The 22,616-nt window shown below is 42.0% G+C and overlaps 1 protein-coding gene across 2 annotated transcripts in view; it reads left to right on the top strand.

Moving 5' to 3' along the window:
• prkcg (protein kinase C, gamma) overlaps positions 1–22,266 on the top strand; it is a 49,801-nt gene extending 27,535 nt beyond the window's left edge. For both annotated transcript variants that reach the window (XM_072460316.1, XM_072460315.1), the window contains exons 10-17: positions 99–272; positions 1,634–1,725; positions 14,255–14,317; positions 15,318–15,456; positions 17,268–17,348; positions 17,484–17,591; positions 18,336–18,476; positions 21,142–22,266. In XM_072460316.1, the coding sequence (XP_072316417.1) occupies positions 99–272; positions 1,634–1,725; positions 14,255–14,317; positions 15,318–15,456; positions 17,268–17,348; positions 17,484–17,591; positions 18,336–18,476; positions 21,142–21,303 (960 nt within the window). In that variant the 3' untranslated portion in view covers positions 21,304–22,266. The remainder of the gene's footprint in view (positions 1–98; positions 273–1,633; positions 1,726–14,254; positions 14,318–15,317; positions 15,457–17,267; positions 17,349–17,483; positions 17,592–18,335; positions 18,477–21,141) is intronic.
• The last annotated feature ends 350 nt before the right edge of the window (positions 22,267–22,616 follow it).

The following is a 22,616-nucleotide window of genomic DNA, read 5'->3' as shown; positions in this document are numbered from 1 at the left end:
GGTTCTAAAGTGCTTTGAGTGCCTTGTAGGTAGAAAAGCGCTATACAAAAGTGACCATTCACCTTTTATATTGTAATGGTGTGTTTGCTCGGCCCTAGGTGCTGCTGGCAGAGGAGCGGGGCAGCGAGCGCCTGTTTGCAGTGAAGGTCTTGAAGAAGGACGTCCTGCTGCAGGATGAGGACACGGAGAGTGCCATGGTGGAGCGCAGGGTCCTGGGTCTGGCCTCAGGACCACACTTCCTCACGGCTCTGTACTGCGCCTTTCAGACAGAAGTAAGCGCTCGGGTCAGGGAGCAGTGTCGACTCTCCACAGATGTGACCTGTAACTTGGCTTGGTGGTGTTACTTGCTTGTCTTCATTGAGATATTCAGGCTCAATGCCAGACTGTGGAACATTCTGGGCAAAGCATTAACTTCTCCATGGAGACAAGCAGTTGGAAGTGCACATAGTGCATATAGTGCACCTTTAAGAGTTTCTTTTTAATCTAAATATCTCATCTGATCATGTAAAACTGGTCCTCCACAAACATGTTCTGTCAGTTTGGATGAAGCAGACCGTTCTTTATAATGAAACACTGGCACAAACACTGCAAAGGGAGCGAGGCTGATCAGACAAGAAATCAAACCGCGCTCAAATACCTGCGGCTATGATACAAAAAAATCATGAAATGTCAATAATGTGACACGCAATATTTATTATTACGTCCTCAAATATGATTGATCCTCATGAGTTTCAGCTTCATGTTTTATACAACATTTTGGGGACTTTTTCTCATTAAAAAACATATTATATAAACTGTCTATTATGATCCACACATCGTTTAAGTTGCTTTTTACCATTCATTTTGATAGTTGCCATAAAAGACTCAAAAGAAAGAGTATAGTTTTGAATCGTTAATTTCTATGGCAACAGGGCTATTTTTTATTACTCTGAATAGATGATGTTACAAAATAGACTTAAGCCCTATTCGGACGGGACTAGTTTTACCTCAGGACCTCGGGTAAATTGTCATAATTATGAAGGTCGTTTGTATTTCTGGTCCTGTTTGAATCCTCCATGTCTGTGAAAATGTCCCGACTGTAATTCAGCAAACTCAGAGCTCCTCGGGTGATTTTAGTCCAGTGCGAATGCTCGTGTCTGTGATTTTAGTAGCTTAATCCATTCAAAATGTCTCTAGGCTTACTTTACATCTTAATTTGAACTAGGTCAATATTATTAATTTGCCACGGAACCTTCTACATTCCAATTATTGCATTTTTTCTACAATTAAAAGGTGAGAAACACAAAGCAAACTGCTGCAAAGACGTGGAAGTACAACCTAGTTTTGAAGCGTGAAGGCTCTTTTGAGTGACGTTTGGCGCTACAATAAGGTACACAAGGTACATAACCCCAAAAACGAAGCTAAAATGGTTGAAAATAGAAGAAACGCTAGCAATATGAATGAATTAAAAAGTTCTTCTGGCATAAAGTCCGTAAAAACACATGAATTACTGACATTTCTCTTGCCGTGCGACGCAGAAGTGGTGATTTCTTTGGCAGTACTTGTACCTCACACTGTACACTTCACCTATGGTTATGTGCTGGTCTGATTGAAGTACATTGTCCGGGCCTAAAACAGCGCGTGTCGCCCCCAGGACCGACTGTACTACGTGATGGAGTACGTGAACGGCGGGGACCTGATGTTCCATATCCAGATCGTGGGGAAGTTCAAAGAGCCTCATGCAGCGTGCGTTAAAGGAGCCCTTTTCTTCCTCCACCTTTAATCAGCGTCTCCATCGGCCGCGGCCCATTTCACGCCCTCCTCACTCCTTTGTTCCTCATGCTCTCGTCCCTCATTTCATGCTCTCGTCCCTCGTTCATTTCCCCCGGAGCACTGCACTGAAGAATATCTGCACGGGCTCAGAGAACTTTTGCTCTGAATACAGATCTCTGGAGATAGTTGTAAATAATCCAGGTGTATGAACAGAAAGATCAAAAACACTTTACATTTAGATTTACAGTTCTTCTGAGGATGGATTTAATTGAAATGACTGTGGAATTATTGTCGTTTCATTTAGTTTTTTAGTTACAATTATATTGCGACTTGTGTAATCGTGATTATTGATTAACCGAATAATCTTGACACCCGTAAGTAAAAGTGCACTATTTAATAAGATAAGATAAGATATTCCTTTTATTGTCCACACATAGGGAAATTTCATTGTTGCAACGCAGGTAGATACAGAGGAAAAGGACAGATAACTTATAGGAAGTTTAAAAAACACTCTTAATAGAAGAACTCTTATAAACAAAAACTTTTATAAACAAAACCTCTCATTTCTTAATCAGGAATGGAGGGGAAAAATAAAGATAAAATAAAAATATAGCCGCAAGCGGCAATGATCGGCCCTCGCCACGCCGCCGCCACGCCGCAAGAGGAGGGGACGCTAACGCGCCCCAATTGTCCGTTTATTACGCCTACTGCTGAATCTGTGACGCTGTCACATCTTCTCCCCTTTGTTTTACCATCAAAAAGCTATTTTATTTTGAATTCTTGGCAAAATTTGCGGCTTTGCCGCACAGACACCGTGACTCTTTGAATAAAAATGTGGATAACTTTTGATGGTCCACCCCTGAAGATGAGTCTCACCAAATTTCAGGTTAATATGTCTAACGCCCTAAGAGGAGTTTGTGAAAGTCTAAAGTGTAAACATGTTCTGGCGATTTCCCCATTGGAATAACATGGGAGGTTTTGGTCATCGCTACGGCAACGCCATAACAATTATGACATGGGTCTCATTGACTTTTTTGATGGGGATGCCAAAATTGAGTTGTGTGTCAAATTTCATATAATTTCGCAAAACTAAATATTTAACCTCCATATAAAATCTGTAGGGGGCGCTGTGGCTCCAAATTAATTTATTTCACTTCAAGTAGGTTTAAGGCAAAGAGTTTAACAACTGATTCTAATTTGACGCAATTCAGACTTTATCTGCGCAAACGGCAGAAATGTTAAATTTGGGAGATTTCTGAAATTCTAGCTACAGTTTGCGGCTTCGCCGCACAGAGACCGTGACAGGTATCAATGTAATTTGGATAACTTTTGATGTCCCACTCCTCAGTAGCATTTTCACCAAATTTCAGCTTTTTAGGGCCAACGCCCTGGGAGGAGTTTGTAAAAGTACGACTTTTGGAAAAACTCTGAAGTCATGTTTAGCCATTTTTGAAGCAATATGGCCGACATTTGGTTGGGCGGACGGCGTTGCCGTAATAATATTTTTTACTTCTCTTGTCACCATCTACCTCTGCGCCAAATTTCATGATTCTACGATCACATTTTTTTGGGGTCAGTTCCCATCTCTCAATGCATTTTTGGTACATTTGGGGGCGCTGACGCGCCAATTTTTTTTATTTTAGAAAAGGGAAATAGCCAGAATGTAGAGAGGCACGATTTTTAGAGGTGTGCAAATTTTTGTGACTTTTCGTCAATGCTCACTGGGTGAAAAATAGGGGGGTTGGTCCCGAGAAGAAGAAGAAAGAAGAAAGAATTAAAGCCGCAAGCGGCATCCAACGGCCCTCGCGGGCCGCCGGCCTTCCGACTCTGCTCTCTGCATTTTACAGAGTTGGCGCTAACGCAATTGTCTAAGAACTAAGACAGTGACACATTGGACATGTACAATGCTGTGCTTAACCAGTGCAAATGAAGACAAATATCGGTCAAATGTGCAGCTCCAGCGCACAGAGACCGTGACACTTGGAATAAAAATATGGATAACTTTTGATGCCCCGCTGTGTAGATGATTCTCCCCAAATATGAACTTGATCGGATAATCGCCCTAGAAGGAGTTTGTTAAAGTGTGAAGTGTAAAAATGTGGTCATTTTAGAGATTTTGCAGTTTCCCCATAGGGATAACATGGGATGTTTCTGTCATCGCTACGGCTACGCTTTACCAAATATGACTTTGGCTCCCATACTTTTATTTTGGGAATGGCAAATGAGAATTGTGTGCAAAATGTCATGTCATTTGGAAAAACTCTTGTTTATAGGCCACTCTGAAGGCCAAATAGTCCAAATTCTGCGAAAAGTTTGCGGCTCAGCTGCACAGAGACCGTAAATGTTATCCATAAAATTTGAATAACTTTTGATGCCCCACTTGTATAGAGGAGGTACACCGATTTTGAGATCGGTGGGCCAAACGCACTAGGAGGAGTTTGTTAAAGTGTGAAGCGTAAATGTGAACATTTCAAGGATTTGGCGTTTTTCCCATTTGTGACAGTATATTTGCAGCTCCACGGCACAGAGACCGTACCACTTAAAATCAAAATATGGATAACTTTTGATGCCCCGTTTGTGTAGATGATTTTCCCCAAATATGAGCTTGATCGGGCAATCGCCCTGGGAGGAGTTCGTTAAAGTGTGAAGCGTAAAAATGTGGTCATTTTAGAGATTTCGCTGTTTTCCCATTTCTGACATATATTTGCGGGTCCGCCACACAGAGACCGTAGCACTTAGAATCAAAATATGGATACGTTTTGATGCCCCGCTTGTGTAGATGATATTCTCCAAATATGAACTTGATCGGACAATCGCCCTAGGAGGAGTTCGTTAAAGTGTGAAGCGTAAAAATGTGGTGATTTGAGCGATTCTACGATTTTCCCATAAGGATAACATGGGATGTTTCTGTCATCGCTACGGTTACGCCGTACAAAATATGACTTTGGCTCTCATACTTTCATGATCAGGATGGCAAATTAGAATTTTGTTCAAAATATGATGTCATTTGGAAAAACTCTATTGCTTATAGGCCACTCTGAAGGCCAAATAGTCAGAATTCTGGGAAACGTTTGCGGCTCCGTCGCACAGAGACCGTAAAAGCTATCCTTAAAATTTGGATAACTTTAGATGCCCCACTTGTCTAGAAGACGTACACCGATTTTGAGGTTGGTGGGCAAAACGCACTAGGAGGAGTTCGTTAAAGTGTGAAACAGAAAAATGTTGATATTCGAGAGATTTAGCGGTATTCCCATAGGGATAACATGGGAAGTTTATGTCATCGCTACGACTACGCCGTAAAAAATAAGGCATTTGTCTGATTGGTTTTTTTGATCGGGACGCCAAAATAGAATTTTGGGTAAAGTTTAGAACATTTTGGTAAAACTAATTTTTGACCTTCAATGTTAATTTAAAGGTCACTCTGTAGGGGGTGCTATCGCGCCCATTTAAATTTTGTCATCATAAACTGGTCCAAACTAGAAAGTTGAACAACTGATTCAAATTTGGTCATAATCGGACTGGTTTTGATCAAATGGGAGCAATTTTTAGACCTGCAATATTCCAAAATAAGTTGTCCAACTTTGCGGCTGCGCCGCACACAGACCGTAAAAGGTATCTCCAAAAATTGGATAACTTTAGATGCCCCACTTGTCCAGAGGACGTCCGCCGATTTTGAAGTTGGTGGGCAAAACGCCCTAGGAGGAGTTCGTCAAAGTTTGACGTGAACAAAATGGCTAACACAGCGTGTTTTCATTTTCAAAGGAAGATGGCGGCCATAGGGTAAGTCTGGGGGCGTGGTCACAATGATTTTTTTTTTTTTGTCCTCACGAGAGGAATGCGTGTCCCGAATTTCGTAGCTTTACGACAAAGTTGACCTCGGGGCGCCTCCCATAGGCGCAATGTATTTTGACTTTTGTCGGTGGCGCTGTCGCGCCATTTTTTGACGAAAAAAAAAATGGCCCAGAAAAAACAAAATTTTTCGCCGATTCTGAATTTTGGGCAAAGTTTGGTGAGTTTTTGAGCATGTTCAGGGGGTCAAATTAGAGCTCAAAAAGCAGAAGAACAAGAAAAATAATAAAAAATATAGCCGCAAGCGGCAATGATCGGCCCTCGCCACGCCGCCGCCACACCGCCGCCACGCCGCAAGAGGAGGGGGCGCTAACGCGCCCCAATTGTCCTTTTATCACGCCTACTGCTGAATCTGTGACGCTGTCACATGTTCTCCCCTTTGTTTTACCATCAAAAAGCAATTTTATTTTGAATTCTTGGCAAAATGTGCGGCTTTGCCGCACAGACACCGTGACTCTTTGAATGAAAATGTGGATAACTTTTGATGGTCCTGAAGATGAGTCTCACCAAATTTCAGGTTAATAGGGCTGACGCCCTGGGAGGAGTTTGTGAAAGTCTAAAGTGTAAACATGTTCTGGCCCCATTGGAATAACATGGGAGGTTTCGGTCATCGTTACGGCAACGCCATAACAATTATGACATGGGTCTCATTGACTTTTTTGATGGGGATGCTAAAATTGAGTTGTGTGTCAAATTTCATATAATTTCGCAAAACTAAACATTTAACCTCCATATAAAATCTGTAGGGGGCGCTGTGGCGCCAAATGAATTTATTTCACTTCAAGTAGGTTTAGGGCAAAGAGTTTAACAACTGATTCTAATTTGACGCAATTCGGACTTTATCTGCGCAAACGGCAGAAATTTTAAATATGGGAGATTTCTGAAATTTTAGTTACAGTTTGCGGCTTCGCCGCACAGAGACCGTGAGAGGTATCAATGTAATTTGGATAACTTTTGATGTCCCACTCCTCAGTAGCATTTTCACCAAATTTCAGCTTTTTAGGGCCAACGCCCTGGGAGGAGTTCGTAAAAGTACGACGTTTGGAAAGACTCCGAAGTCATGTTTAGCCATTTTTGAAGCAATATGGCCGACACTTGGTTCGGGGGACGGCGTTGCCGTAATAATATTTTTTACTTCTCTTGTCACCATCTACCTCTGCGCCAAATTTCATGATTCTACGATCAGATTTTTTTTTGGGTCATTTCCCATCTCTCAATGCATTTTTGGTACATTTGGTGGCGCTGACGCGCCAATTTTTTTTATTTTAGAAAAGGGAAATAGCCAGAATGTAGAGAGGCACGATTTTTAGAGGTGTGCAAATTTTTGTGACTTTTCGTCAATGTTCACTGGGTGAAAAATAGGGGGGTTGGTCCCGAGAAGAAGAAGAAAGAAAGAAAGAAAGAATAATATTCCGATGCGAAAACAATGTTTCCCATTTTTCAAATATCATAAACTATACATTTTCGGAAAGCGCTCGCGCTTTCCTACCTCATGGTGTGGGTCCCTGGTCACTGACGGGTACTTTCGATAATTTTGAGTGGGCTCCACCCACTTTGTGTTTTTGGCCCTCTATACAGTAATAATGTTCAATTTTTGCATTACATGCTTATATGCACGGAACATGCAAGAGATGGGGAACGTATTCGTGAGCTACTTAGCGCAAATGAGTGCTTTATATGGAGTCATCCCAATGTAATGTGCTCGTTTAGTGCGAACTTTTGCACGGGCTTCGCCCGTTTACAACGGTAATGTTCCATTTTCCTACAACTAATTAGTATGCACGGGGCGTGCATGAGTGGAGGAGTGCGTTAGTGAGTGTTTGGAAGTGGTCGAGCGCTTCGCGCTCGATTTCGTGCGCACTACGTGCGCACTTTCGCAGCCGTGCTTCGCACGGCCTTACGAGATTAATAGGCCTCTCGCCAGCTTGTGGCGCTCGGGCCTAATAAAAATAATAATATTTTTAGCAAAAACAATATAGCCGTTTCCACTATAACAACAAATTATACATCGTTTGAAAGCTCTAAGCCTTCCCGATGCCGCCATGGGGTGGAATCATCATTACGAGCGCTTACGCGCTCGTCACTCCCTATTCCGTCGGGATTCCCCGCCCACTCCCCATAGACTTCCATTGATTTGAGCAGATACAAGCATGGCCCATGCCTGCGGCATGGATTCTCGCGTACGGGACGATGCCAGGAGGGTTTTTGGAGGAATGCAGCGCTTCGCGCTGCTGTTGTCAACAATTAGTGAATGGGCTACGCCCATTCACTAATTGTTGACTATTTCTGTCATAGCAGGAGTAAGTATGCATGATCCATGCCTTCGGCATGGGCTAGTTCACTGTACTTGCCAGGGGCGACGGGGTACCAAACATGCGGGCTGCGCCCGCATGTTTGGTCGAACAGTTGCAACGCTGCCTTCGGCAGCGTTGCGGGAGCAATAGGCCCTCCGCCCTGCTGGGGCTCGGGCCTAATAATATTCCGATGCGAAAACAATGTTTCCCATTTTCCAAATATCATAAACTATACATTTTCGGAAAGCGCTCGCAGGTGAAAAGGCGCTGTTTTTCACCTGTAAATGATTTCAAACAAGAGAGATGGGTTTAATGCCATATTGTGCAACATTCCTGCCAAAGCAAGAGCATTACCATGGAGACGAGCAAGTGATAAACTCCCTCACCTTAAAACTGACATAATGCACTTAGATATAACAGTGTTTTTTAGAGTTGAAGAGACATTTTCTATCCTCTAGTCACAACAAGGACACTTCACATTCTATCTTTGTTCACATCTTTAAGTGGCTTTAGCACCATCTCTAACACATCACTTTCCTTGATCAACTCGTCACAGAAGCTTCTCATGATGTCTCTTTCATACTCGTTTATATTGTGAATGGTCTAAAGTGTTAAAAGTTTCATGTTTGTACATTATCTTGTGTTGTCGCTGTTCTGTTTGTGCTGTTTGTGCTGCTGCTGCTGCTGCTGCTGCTGCTGCTGCTGCTGCTGCTGCTGCTGCTGCTGCTGCTGCTGCACTAACGTGGCTCGTGTCAGACTGATGTGTATCACTCTGAGTTCTACACATTTATCAGTCTGGGAAGTCTCCAAACCCGTTGGGAAAAGGTTTAACGTCATGATGATTATTTGTAGCTGATTTGTCGAAGCGTTAAATCCAATCCTAGAAAAGCACAGACTTCTTCCTCGTCCTCAAATACACAAAGCACTTTCATGTGCATGTTTGTAAAAAACAAATTAGCCATAAATATTTTCAAATAGACTAAAGTACATCCGTTGGCGTCACCATGTTTGTTTAGGTTCATCCCTTTGGACTTCTGTCCAAACCACAATGCTGCGCTGTGATTGGTCCACCAGCCGCCGGCTCAAACGGCTCAAACTCGACAGCAGGAGGCGGGGCAGATGAATTCTCAAGAGTTTGTGAATAAATGTTGTGAGAATTCATCTGGCTGGCCACGTTACCTTTTCACCTTGTAATTAGGCCCGAGCGCCACAAGCTGGCGAGAGGCCTATTAATCTCGTAAGGCCGTGCGAAGCATGGCTGCGAAAGTGCGCACGTAGTGCGCACGAAATCGAGCGCGAAGCGCTCGCCCACTTCCAAACACTCACTAACGCACTCCTTCACTCACGCACGCCCCGTGCATACTAATTAATAGTAGGAAAATGGAACATTACCGTTGTAAACGGGCGAAGCCCGTGCAAAAGTGCGCACTAAACGAGCACTTTACATTGGGATATAACAGTGTTTTTTAGAGTTGAAGAGACATCCCCGCTGTAAACGGGCGAAGCCCGTGCAAAAGTGCGCACTAAACGAGCACTTTACATTGGGATGACGACCGCTTCGCGGTCGTCATCCCCATATAAAGCACTCATTTGCCCTAAGTAGCTCACGAATACGTTCCCCATCTCTTGCATGTTCCGTGCATATAAGCATGTAATGCAAAAATTGAACATTATTACTGTATAGAGGGCCAAAAACACAAAGTGGGCGGAGCCCACTCAAAATTAACGAAAGTACCCGTCAGTGACCAGGGACCCACACCATGAGGTAGGAAAGCGCGAGCGCTTTCCGAAAATGTATAGTTTATGATATTTGAAAAATGGGAAACATTGTTTTCGCATCGGAATATTATTAGGCCCGAGCCCCAGCAGGGCGGAGGGCCTATTGCTCCCGCAACGCTGCCGAAGGCAGCGTTGCAACTGTTCGACCAAACATGCGGGCGCAGCCCGCATGTTTGGTACCCCGTCGCCCCTGGCAAGTACAGTGAACTAGCCCATGCCGAAGGCATGGATCATGCATACTTACTCCTGCTATGACAGAAATAGTCAACAATTAGTGAATGGGCGTAGCCCATTCACTAATTGTTGACAACAGCAGCGCGAAGCGCTGCATTCCTCCAAAAACCCTCCTGACATCGTCCCGTATGCGAGAATCCATGCCGCAGGCATGGGCCATGCTTGTATCTGCTCAAATCAATGGAAGTCTATGGGGAGTGGGCGGGGCATCCCGACGGAATAGGGAGTGACGAGCGCGTAAGCGCTCGTAATGATGATTCCACCCCATGGCGGCATCGGGAAGGCTTAGAGCTTTCAAACGATGTATAATTTGTTGTTATAGTGAAAACGGCTATATTGTTTTTGCTAAAAATATTATTATTATTTTTCTTGTTCTTCATCGCTTTGATCTCTAATTTGACCCCCTGAACATGCTCAAAAACTCACCAAACTTTGCCCAAAATTCAGAATCGGCGAAAAATTTTATTTTTTCTGGGCCATTTTTTTTTTCGTTAAAAAATGGCGCGACAGCGCCACCGACAAAAGTCAAAATACATTGCGCCTATGGGAGACGCCCCGAGGTCAACTTTGGCGTAAAGCTACGAAATTCGGGACACGCATTCCTCTCGTGAGGACGAACAAAAAAAATCATTGTGGCCACGCCCCCAGACTTACCCTATGGCCGCCATCTTCCTTTGAAAATGAAAATACGCTGTGTTAGTCATTTTGTTCACGTCAAACTTTGACGAACTCCTCCTAGGGCGTTTTGCCCACCAACTTCAAAATCGGCGGACGTCCTCTGGACAAGTGGGGCATCTAAAGTTATTCAATTTTTTGAGATACCTTTAACGGTCTGTGTGCGGCGCAGCCGCAAAGTTGGACAACTTATTTTGGAATATTGCAGATCTAAAAATTGCTCCCATTTGATCAAAACCAGTCCAATTAGGACCAAATTTGAATCAGTTGTTAAACTTTCTAGTTTGGACCAGTTTAGGCTGACAAAATTGAAATGGCCGCGATAGCGCCCCCTACAGAGTGACCTTTAAATTAACATTGAAGGTCAAAAATTAGTTTTACCAAAATTGTCTAAACTTTACCCAAAATTCTATTTTGCCGTCCCGATCACAAAAGCCAATCACAAAAATGCCTAAATTTTTACGGCGTAGTCGTAGCGATGACAGAAACCTCCCATGTTATCCCTATGGGAAAACCACCAAATCTCTCAAATTACCACATTTTTATGTTTTACACTTCAACGAACTCCTCCTAGTGCGTTTTGCCCACCAACCTCAAAATCGATGTACGTCCTCTAGACAAGTGGGGCATCTAAAGTTATCCAAATTTTAAGGATAACTTTTACGGTCTCTGTGCGACGGAGCCGCAAACGTTTCCCAGAATTCTGACTATTTGGCCTTCAGAGTGGCCTATAAACAATAGAGTTTTTCCAAATGACATGACATTTTGCACTAAATTCTAATTTGCCATCCTGATCATACAAGTATGAGAGCCAAAGTCATATTTTGTACGGCGTAACCGTAGCGTTGACAGAAACATCCCATGTTATCCTTATGGGAAAATCGTAGAATCGCTCAAATCACCACATTTTTACACTTCACACTTTAACAAACTCCTCCTAGGGCGATTGTCCGATCAAGCTCATATTTGGGGAAAATCATCTACACAAGCGGGCCATCAAAACTTACCCATATTTTGATTCTAAGTGCTACGGTCTCTGTGTGGCGGACCCGCAAATATATGTCAGAAATGGGAAAACAGCGAAATCTCTAAAATGACCACATTTTCACGCTTCACACTTTCACCAACTCCTCCTAGGCCGATTGCCCGATCAAGCTCATATTTGGGGAAATCATCTACACAAATGGGGCATCAAAAGTTATCCATATTTTGATTTTAAGTGCTACGGTCTCTGTGCCGTGGAGCTGCAAATATACTGTCACAAATGGGAAAAACGCCAAATCCTTGAAATGTTCACATTTATGCTTCACACTTTAATGAACTCCTCTGTGGGCAATAGCTCGATCAAGCTCATATTTGGGAAAAATAATCTACACAAGCGGAGCATCAAAAGTTATCCATATTTTTATTCCAAGTGTCACGGTCTCTGTGCGCTGGAGCTGCATATTTGACCGACATTTGTGTTCATTTGCACTGGTTGTCCACATGTCCAATGTGTCGCTGTCTTAGTTCTTAGATAATTGCGTTAGCGCCATCTCTGTAAAATGCAGAGAGCAGAGTCGGAAGGCCGGCGGCCCGCGAGGGCCGTTGGATGCCGCTTGCGGCTTTAATTCTTCTTCTTCTTCTTCTTCTCGGGACCAACCCCCCTATTTTTCACCCAGTGAACATTGACGAAAAGTCACAAAAATTTGCACACCTCTAAAAATCGTGCCTCTCTACATTCTGGCTATTTCCCTTTTCTAAAATAAAAAAAAATGGCGCGTCAGCGCCCCCAAATGTACCAAAAATGCATTGAGAGATGGGAAATGACCCAAAAAAATCTGATCGTAGAATCATGAAATTTGGCGCAGAGGTAGATGGTGACAAGAGAAGTAAAAAATATTATTACGGCAACGCCGTCCGCCCAACCAAATGTCGGCCATATTGCTTCAAAAATGGCTAAACATGATTTTGGAGTTTTTCCAAACGTCGTACTTTTACGAACTCCTCCCAGGGCGTTGGCCCTAAAAAGCTGAAATTTGGTGAAAATGCTACTGAGGAGTGGGACATCAAAAGTTATCCAAATTACATTGATACCTCTCACGGTCTCTGTGCGGCGAAGCCGCAAACTGTAGCTAGAATTTCAGAAATCTCCCATATTTAAAATTTCTGCCGTTTGCGCAGATAAAGTCCGAATTGCGTCAAATTAGAATCAGTTGTTAAACTCTTTGCCCTAAACCCACTTGAAGTGAAATAAATTCATTTGGCGCCACAGCGCCCCCTACAGATTTTATATGGAGGTTAAATGTTTAGTTTTGCGAAATTATATGAAATTTGACACACAACTCAATTTCAGCATCCCCATCAAAAAAGTCAATGAGAGCCATGTCATAATTGTTATGGCGTTGCCGTAACGATGACCGAAACCTTCCATGTTATTCCAATGGGGAAATCGCCAGAACATGTTTACACTTTATACTTTCACAAACTCCTCTTAGGGCGTTAGCCCTATTAACCTGAAATTTGGTGAGACTCATCTTCAGGATCAAAAGTGATCCACATTTTTATTCAAAGAGTCACGGTGTCTGTGCGGCAAAGCCGCACATTGTGCCAAGAATTCAAAATAAAATTGCTTTTTGATGGTAAAACAAAGGGGAGAAGATGTGACAGCGTCACAGATTCAGCAGTAGGCGCAATAAAAGGACAATTGGGGCGCGTTAGCGCCCCCTCCTCTTGCGGCGTGGCGGCGGCGTGGCGAGGGCCGATCATTGCCGCTTGCGGCTATATTTAAGGATTACTTCTCAATCGACCGATACGTGTATAAATAAATGAAACACTAGCTTGTGTTCGAGCTGGCCTTCTTATAGCTACTATTTAATCCTCCTTGTGTAGAAGCTTAGGCTTAAACAGACAATAAAACCACAATGTGATGAGCGTTCAAGTCTCCGGATCTGTTACTGATGGTAAATAAACTTCTGTAACCCTTATTTCTTGTGGCTCACCGGTCTCTGAGGCAGTGGGTATTGCGCGTTACAGTTGAATGTATGATGTTGTGGGTTTTCTGTTATTTTCCAACGCTAAAATGGACCAACACGGCTTTATTTAACATTCATTTCTGTTTGATTTATATTTATTTGGGGAATTTGTATTTGATATTGATTTGAGGGTTTGATTATAGTGTGTTGCATTTATTTTATTTTGAGTACATTTATTAATCTGTATATTGTTTCAGTACAACCATTTTTGTTGACGCACAGGAAGTGAATTGAGTTGAGAGAAGACGTGCTAAAAGACGTGTTGGTCCATTTTAGCATCGGAAAATAACAGAAAACCCATAACATCATACATTCAACTGTAACCCGCAATTTCTTGTTGTTAAACGTAGGACTCCATGAAGTCATTAAACATTCCGTTGCAGTGTGACTTGTTGCTCCGAGTCATTGTTTCGCTCTCCGTTCTCTTGTTCTGGCTCTTCTCTGAATCAATAATCTTTGATCAATCATGTACAGCTAATTGTTTTCCTGTTGTTCATTTCCCCGACTCTGTCTTTGTTATCTCGCCGTCTTGCTGGTTGCTTTTGCCTTTCATCATCTTCTCCCGCTTCACACGCCGCACTATAGACGTTGTCCTCCTTTGAATTAAGTCAAATTCAAAGAGAAAGCGATGCACGTAACTCCATCCCTCCTCTGCAGGTTCTACGCAGCTGAGATCGCCGTGGGCCTGTTCTTCCTCCACAGCAAAGGCATCATCTACAGGTGCTTATACATTATACTGAGCGCAAAGCATGTCATCAAATATATACATTGCATAGAGATGTGTTTGTCGAGACAGAAAGACGGTAAACAAGAGCGCCATCTGCACTTCTTCTTAAAAATAAACCAGAATAAACCTAAAAAATACATTTCAAGATGATCAAAAATGCCACTGATCATACTGTTTGCTTTTAAACTGTTATAATAGTTATGAAACATGTACATATGCATGAATGTCTATGGCCTGCAGTATACGTATGTCGCAATCCAATCAGAATGTCTATTTTAAAGTGTCACAATTAGTAAATCGTAACATATTTCCCTTTGCAAACAATAATGAAGTGCATGAGAGTCTTCTAGTTCAGAGGTTCATGTCTTCTCTTCAATATTTGGACGTGTTTAAAATAGATTAAATTTTTCCTAAATTATTCAACACTGACGCTCCCCAGTGACCGCCCACATCCAGAAGTACATTTTTCATTAATTTTTCCCATAGGAATTCTAGAAAAAAAATGATATTAAATGTGTGGTACGTGATGAACACAAGAAGAAGATCATTTTGTTTCAAATCTGTTTCTGAAACGTTATAAACCACATTATTTGGACTGAAAACATGGACATTAGTGAACATTAGAGTACATTGTGCCTTTTAACTTTTAATATTTGAATTTTTCTACATCTCGATGGCAAAAATGAATGAGAAATCGACTTCTGGAACCACGGTGAACTTCCATGTGGGCGATCAGTTCATTTCTGTAGATATTGCTGTTTACACTGTAATAATAATCCATGTATGTGATTGTTTATTATTACAAAAGTCCAGAAGAAACAGAATATACCATCAGTTTTAACATTAAGAACACGTCTCCTCATATTTTATGCACGTCTTCGTTTATCAGTTGCAGATAACGCCGTTTTATCATTTCTTTTGTGGCCGACACTGAATATAAAGCCCTTATCAAAAGCATTCACGCCCGTGTGATGTGTCTGCTCTGGTCTGAAGGGATCTGAAGCTGGACAACGTGCTCCTGGACAGCGAGGGCCACATAAAGATCGCTGACTTCGGCATGTGCAGGGAGGGCATGTTCGAGGGGGACACCACGCGGACGTTCTGCGGGACGCCTGATTACATCGCTCCGGAGGTACGCTGCCCTCTCCGCATGTCGTCCTGGCTCATTCCGCCCGCCTCATCCGGACCGGCGCCTCCGCTCGCCCGTGTTTGCCCCGCTCCCCACTCGCTTGACCTCATTTGGAGATTCCGCACGGCCCCCCGCGTCATCACCGCGCGTGACCTTGTCAGCGTTTTGGAGTAATTAACTGCATGTGATTCTATTAGCGGGCTGTTTATAGGAGGCGTTTGAAAAGGCGTTTGGGCTCCACAGTGGAAGAGACCGCTGCAGGAAAAGAGACGCATTAGTGGAAAATTCAGTAAAATGCACGTAGTAACATCAATATTATAACTTTCTTGCAGTGTGGGATAAAACAAGATCATTTAGCTTCAAATAAAGGAACACGTTCACCGGTGAGAGAGTTTATTACCGCTCTGGCTTGTGCGTCATTTGGCTCGACGTGATAATAACAATAATTCCTGTCTGTATTAACTTCACCAGGGCCACTCAACATAAGGCCTGGGGGCCAAATCAAGCCCTCCAAGCAATTTAATCCGGCCCACGACTTTTTCCAAATATATAAAAAAAAAAAAATTATATATACACTGGTATAATTCTGGATAAGATCTAGTTTGAACCTGGTTTGGTCTTGGTTTATGTTGTGTGTTATTTCTCACAAAAATCTCATTTATTCGAACCGTGTTGGGGATATTTTGTTCAAACCAAAATGCTGACACAATAATGGCGTGTGCCCAATAATGCTTGGGACAATGAAGTTGGACAGCCGTGCTCTACACTGTAGTCATTAGTTGTTCACTGAAGTTTTGATAAGCTAAGTTTAGCCAGAGCTGCCCTGGGGCAGAATGACAGAGGCGAGGCTGCCAATCTGCTCACACACCATATTTGTACTTGACAAGGTGGATGGAGTGTCACAGTGACAGCGACCTCTGACCTTCATGTGTGTGGACTGCATCACTGAGGGAATGAATAACATTTCTATTACTATTATGAGTATTGATTTAATTGACTCCAAATAAATGTTCAATGCAAACTTGTGTAGGTGGAAACATCATGAAACTCATCATTTTATATACTGTATACTTTCTATACTGTTCATTCTCTTCATTGGCCCGTTGTTTACAGCCAGAGACTCAAACACACAATCTGTTCATGTCTGATGGGAATTTACCAATGTTTTATTATTAGAGCGAGCCAATACCTTTGTCCGTCACTATTGACTTTGCCACGAATTTAAAAAACTTGAATTCCTCCCGTGAGCGGAGCAGCTACTGTTTGTGTACAGTTCCAGACGACAGAGCGTGCAGAACTCATCTCTTGATTCGCTGAACCTTTGTGTGGAACCCCTGGGCATCCAGCGCGTTATGTAAACACACATTGATTCTCCTGCATCTGCCATTTTGGAAGCGATACAATATATTCCCCCTGCAGCTCCCTCTGCTCCTGCGTGCGCACAACCCGGGCCTGATCATGAATGCCAAAGACCCGTTAGAAGATTACTACGTTCATTTACATTTATACTACACGGCAAAAAAAAAAAGAGTATTTGATTCGCGACCTTCTGAATATTCATTTTGAGTCGTCTCTCGGTAGATTATTCGATTCATTTCAACATGTTCCTGGCTTGTTTCAGTTCCATTTGAATTTGAGTCATTTCATCCATATTAAATTAGATTCTTTTGTAACGTGCTAATAACATTCCCGCCGAGCGTCTTCCTCTCGTTGCGATAGCTGCGTGTTCTCTCACTCCTCTTCTCTTATCTCCGCTCCGTCGTTCTTCGCTCTCATCCGGTGTTTTTCGTTCTCTCCGTCGTCCTTCTCTTCAGATCGTGGCGTATCAGCCGTACAACAAAGCGGTGGACTGGTGGTCGTACGGGGTGCTGCTGTACGAGATGCTGGCGGGACAGGTATGACGTTTTACAGGATTACAGCGAACATCCAAACATCGGCGTGAATGAGGGAATGCTAATAACGCGGTTTAAAGCTCAGAAAAGTCGATTTGACCAGATTTTCGCCCCGGTTCTTGTGTCTCAAACCTGCAGCCTCCGTTCGATGGCATCGATGAGGAGGAGCTGTTCCAGTCCATCATGGAGCAGAGCGTGTCGTATCCCAAGAGTCTGTCGCGTGAAGCCGTCGCTATCTGCAAAGGAGTGAGACGCTTTTCATTTCCACACAAACCTGCCCCAACGCTGCAGGAATTCACATTTTTCTTTGCCAAACTTTTTAATAAGTGCCCACAGCTTGTCAGATTCTCCCAGCGTTAGTGCAGCGCAAACACAGCTTTGTAGGGAACGCGTTATACCAGGACAATATTTGTTCTGGAAGTAATTTTTACACTGCATTGTATAGGATTTTTAACGCTTCATATTTGAGTCTTTAATCTAATTGTCCTGGGCGTTGTTTAAAATGTTAACTGGATCCTGACTTCAAACAATAAATTGAAATATAATAAAAGGTCAAAATTCTTCTTAAATGAGATCAAATAAATCTGCCAATCTGAAAAGAAGTATTGAGCACAATTGTCTTACTCGTTCCAATGACGGGAATATGACCTGTATAGATAATATTGTTTTACGCTGTGGACTTGAATATATTTTGACACGGTTAGATTATATTCTGTCATGTAGAATATTTCTCTGATCGAAGTAAATACAGTTTTCTTTAGACATTTGTAAATCATTTCTTTTGAAATGAGAACTAATTCATTTAATTCACTTTCTAGTCAAAAGTATCATATCTTCAGTAGATATTCATGTTATTTCATTTTGATACTGCATTCTACAGGTAATATCAGGGAAATTAAACGTTAGTGTTTTCCATCGAGAATATTTCATATCTTCATTCCTCTTTTCTGTTTTCACAAATGAACTCTGTGTTTGTGTGTTTGTGCTCAGCTCCTGACCAAGCACCCGGGCAAGCGCCTGGGCGGAGCCGAGGACGGGGAGAGGGACATCCGGGAGCACCTGTTCTTCCGCTGGCTCGACTGGGACCGCCTGGAGAGGCTGGAGATCCCGCCCCCCTTCAAGCCCAGAGCTGTCAGTCAAACACACACTGCACAACACCTAACCTCCATTTACAGAAGTGACACTCTGGATTTAAGTGCTTCTGACGATTTAGATTGTTTATGTGATGGAGAATATTTCAATATTTCAAATAATATAATATAATGCCAATGCTGTAAGTAGAAATGCCCTTTGACTAATAACTTGTAAAAAAATTATATTAATCTTATTTTTTCTTGCACAGAATGAATATTGTATTGTAATAAATGCAGTATTTATCTATTTATTTATTTATATATATTTATTCATTCACTCATTCATTCATTCATTCATTCATTGCAGTGTGGCTTGTGATATATATCATTAGCAACTCATTAAATAATAAAGAATATATGCCATTAACTGAAGTGAAAACACATTTTTCAGATCTGTGAAATACAGAAACTTTACTGCAAAAAGATGCCCCAGATTTTTCTTCATTTCTCAAATACTTAAAATATTTTTCTTCTTTTAGACTTTCCTCAAATGTCGCAGATAATGACTGTATATATATATATATATATACATATACCATATATATATATGGTTGGACTGGGCGGTTCTGGGCAGCACATCAAACCAAGGCCAGAGATCTGATTTTCACACATCGTTTCAAACGAGTCTTTCATGTGCTCAATTATAAAGTCCTACACCTCGCTCTCGGGGCGATCAATGGTTCATGGTATATTTATCCGTTATTTATTGGTCGTGCTGTTTCCTCTTTACACTGCAAAAAAGAAGCATCAGTGTAGCAAAGTGTAGTCAAATATGAATCTAAAATTGAGTCGTTTGAGTAATTAAGATTCATTTACTTGATTGATGTGGAGGATTTCCTAGATTTATCTTTTTTAATACATTGCTCGATACTTCAAGCTAAGTTTATATTTGTATTATATTTCATAAATTCAATACATTAGTTTCAATTGATTGAATTAAGTATTATTGATCTTGATATTATCACACTAGAAATAATATGCCACTATAGCAAGCATCGTTTGAATTAATATATGACAAAATGGGGATTTAACATTAAGGGAAGCAAATCAAATAGGAATAGGAAATACGACAGGCAACACAAATAAGAATAAAAGTAATGGCATAATTCTTGTCATTTTAACTTAATTAAGATGATTAATTCAATAACTGTATCTCATTTCAAGCAAAACCGTTGTGTAACTTGTCACAAATGTCGTGAAACAAGTTCCATATCCAGACTATAACATGCTAAATTCACATCATTTGGCCGGAGAGTCCCTTTTTTGCAGTGTAACGCTGGTCCAATGGAGGCGGGCAGGAGCGGGCAGGAGCGGGCAGGAGCGGGCAGGAGCGGGCAGGAGCAGTGACCCCCGGGCGCGGTCTGCTCCTCCCAATGCAAATGTGCGGCATCATTAGTCCCCTGTCTCCGGTCTGTGGCTGCGGTGAGGCAGATAAGTGAGCGCCGGGGTCAGAGGTCAGGCCTATTAACCAAATAAGGCCCCGATCATTCAACCCGAGCGGCGTTCTGTCGGGCTGCGGTGAAGAGCCGGAGGAGCCGGAGGGACGGGGCCATTAAAACTGGACTTTTCACTGTTGCGTCTTTACATTTATAGATTTGGTGGAGCATTGTAAAGTATAAATAAATGAATCCGACTCCGATAAGGAAAATAGCTTGTTTTAAATAAATAATAATTAAGTAGAATATATGAAGAAAGAGGCGGGAAAAGACTGTGCTGCGTCAACCAATCAATACTGTACGAATGTCGTCACCCAATGAAGTAAGTTTATTGTGAAAAGAAGTCATTTCCCTTGTGGATCAGGAAGTAAATAGCGACTAACGACGTGAATTATCAACCATTTTCTATTATTTCCTTTCATCTTTTTATTCTAGGAGCTCTCACGACAAATCATCTTTCTTCTAATGTGCAGTGATTTGCATAATATTTGATTGCATAGATTCTGGTCCTTCCTCTGCCATAATCTGCTTGTGTTTGGCTGAATTTAATGCATGTAACGATCCTTTTTCAGTCGTCTCGATCTTAAACTCAGAACGAGAGATTTTACATTATTCATTTCAATATTTGTATTCAGAATATGTCGTATTGTGTGGTTTCTTGAGATGGTCAAATTTTGGGTTTTGTTTCAGGAAAATCTCTGACTCAACGTTTGTTTTTTTCGAGAAACACAATTTTGTTGAACTTTTTAGTTGAAGTTTGAAGTTAGAACAACAGAAACATATTGTAACGAGTCGAATCTATAAATATTCATGTTTTTAATTGAAGTCATTCCATGTTTGCAGTTGTTGATCTTGTTATTTGCCGTTTCTTGTTTAGATTCATTTACTTTTTGGCCTCTACTTTGGGATTTTGGCGCTTGTTTCGACACAAAGCACTGTTTATTTTGTCTCGAGCTAAATTATCTTTCCAGAGAAGCACAATTTAGCTACAGAAATACATTGGAACAAGTCCAATTTACAAACTTAAATTAATCAAAAGTTCCCTGTGTAAAGTTTCAGCCTTTAAACTCACGTAGATGCAGCGTCTGTTTCATATCGTATTACTTCATCAAACCTATAAAAGCAATATTCTCTCCCTCCGTCATGTACTTTTAATCAACAGTATTGGGTCTGGACTCTTCTTGATCTTTCCCTGCCTCGCTCAGTCTCTCTTGCCTCTCTCTTCAGGGCGGACGAAAAGGAGAAAACTTCGACAAGTTCTTCACGGGTGCCCCGGCGGTGCTCACGCCGTCCGACCCCGACGTCCTCGCCGCCATCAATCAGGAGGACTTTGAGGGCTTCTCCTTCCAGAATCCAGACTACGCTCCGTCTCCGCTCACCGCCGTTTGAGACTCCTCGAAGTCCCCTGTCCAGGCTCTTCCTTTACTCCTTTTCTCTTCTTTAGACAATTTAACCCCCTTTTTTGTTGTTACCGTCCTCGAGAGTCACTATAGCAGAGATCCCTCGCTCGTCTTATCGTAACGGAAAGGTTTGTTCACGTTTGCATCTTGGAAAATAGTGTCGTTAGTCTTTTTTTTTCTCAGTTAGGGTCGAGCGATTGGGTTTGATTTGGATTTTCACTGTCGCAAATGCAGATTCTTCCGGAAAAAACGAGCTGATTAAAGCGGTAGATTGGACTTGTGAACTAGATAGAACGTCAAACAAACTAAGACAAACAGGTAATGATTATAATCTAAGAACTTTTCAGTCCACAACCCAATTTTAGCAAAAAAAAGATGATGATGGCAAGTCTTCGATCTGAAAGTATTTTAAAGGTGCATTTTTAATCAAGCCGTAAAGTTTTAAGCTCAACGTGTACAATAAAGTGAAATGTACATACTGTGATTGAGAAGTGAATGCGTGTTTGAGGCCAGCGAGCGGTGCTAGTTCACTTCAGAACATCCGGGGACTCAGAACAGAGTGATACTGAGATGTTGCCGTGGCAGCGCAGGACACCGTCTACATCACTGCGGTCGAGTCGTCCGTGCGGGTGAAACGGAATATCACCCGTGACGTTGTAGTGCTGTATGTGTAGGAGTCTTGACGAGGGTCTTTTAGTGTGGATGTCATAACTAAGCACAAGTGTTTACACGCATGCAAGTCCCATCCGGGATATATAGCTGGGTTTTTTGTTCTTTTTCTAGTGTAAGTTAAATTACTCACAACGATGAGTTTTCTGTCAGTGGAAGGTTTGGAGCTCAGAGGAAGAAACGGGGCTATTTTTGTGTCTTGTTTATGTTCATGAAAATAAGCTTGAAAGCCATTCAATATATTTGTTTGTCATAAGAAAAAATAAAATTGAATCAAACATTGTGACTGAACTGCAAAGATTAGATTTGTCGTTTAGGTTGGAATTACTTTTTTTTTGCCACTGAAACAAGATTTGCCAAGCGTACAAGTTCATTAAGCAAGAACTGTGTGACTTGTCTGGTGGTCAGCTGCTGGTATCCATGGAAATATGGTTGTTTTACCTGGGATGTACCGCAGTATGGCATTAAATGTGTCAATTCTGCCCGTATTTTGCTCTAAAATCACCTTGAAAAACATGCATTGTGACCTCTGGTGCCTCCTCGTCTCCATGGAGATGCCAACACACAGTGGAACATTCCAGGCAAAACAATAACATCTCTGTCACGCTTAAAATGAGATTGAGACGAGTCAAA

This window comes from Eucyclogobius newberryi, unplaced genomic scaffold (genome assembly GCF_026437365.1).
Source record: "Eucyclogobius newberryi isolate DKJ021-1_F unplaced genomic scaffold, fEucNew1.0.hap1 SCAF_3, whole genome shotgun sequence".
Classification (NCBI taxonomy): domain Eukaryota; kingdom Metazoa; phylum Chordata; class Actinopteri; order Gobiiformes; family Gobiidae; genus Eucyclogobius; species Eucyclogobius newberryi.
This window is presented reverse-complemented; position numbering and strand designations above follow the sequence as displayed.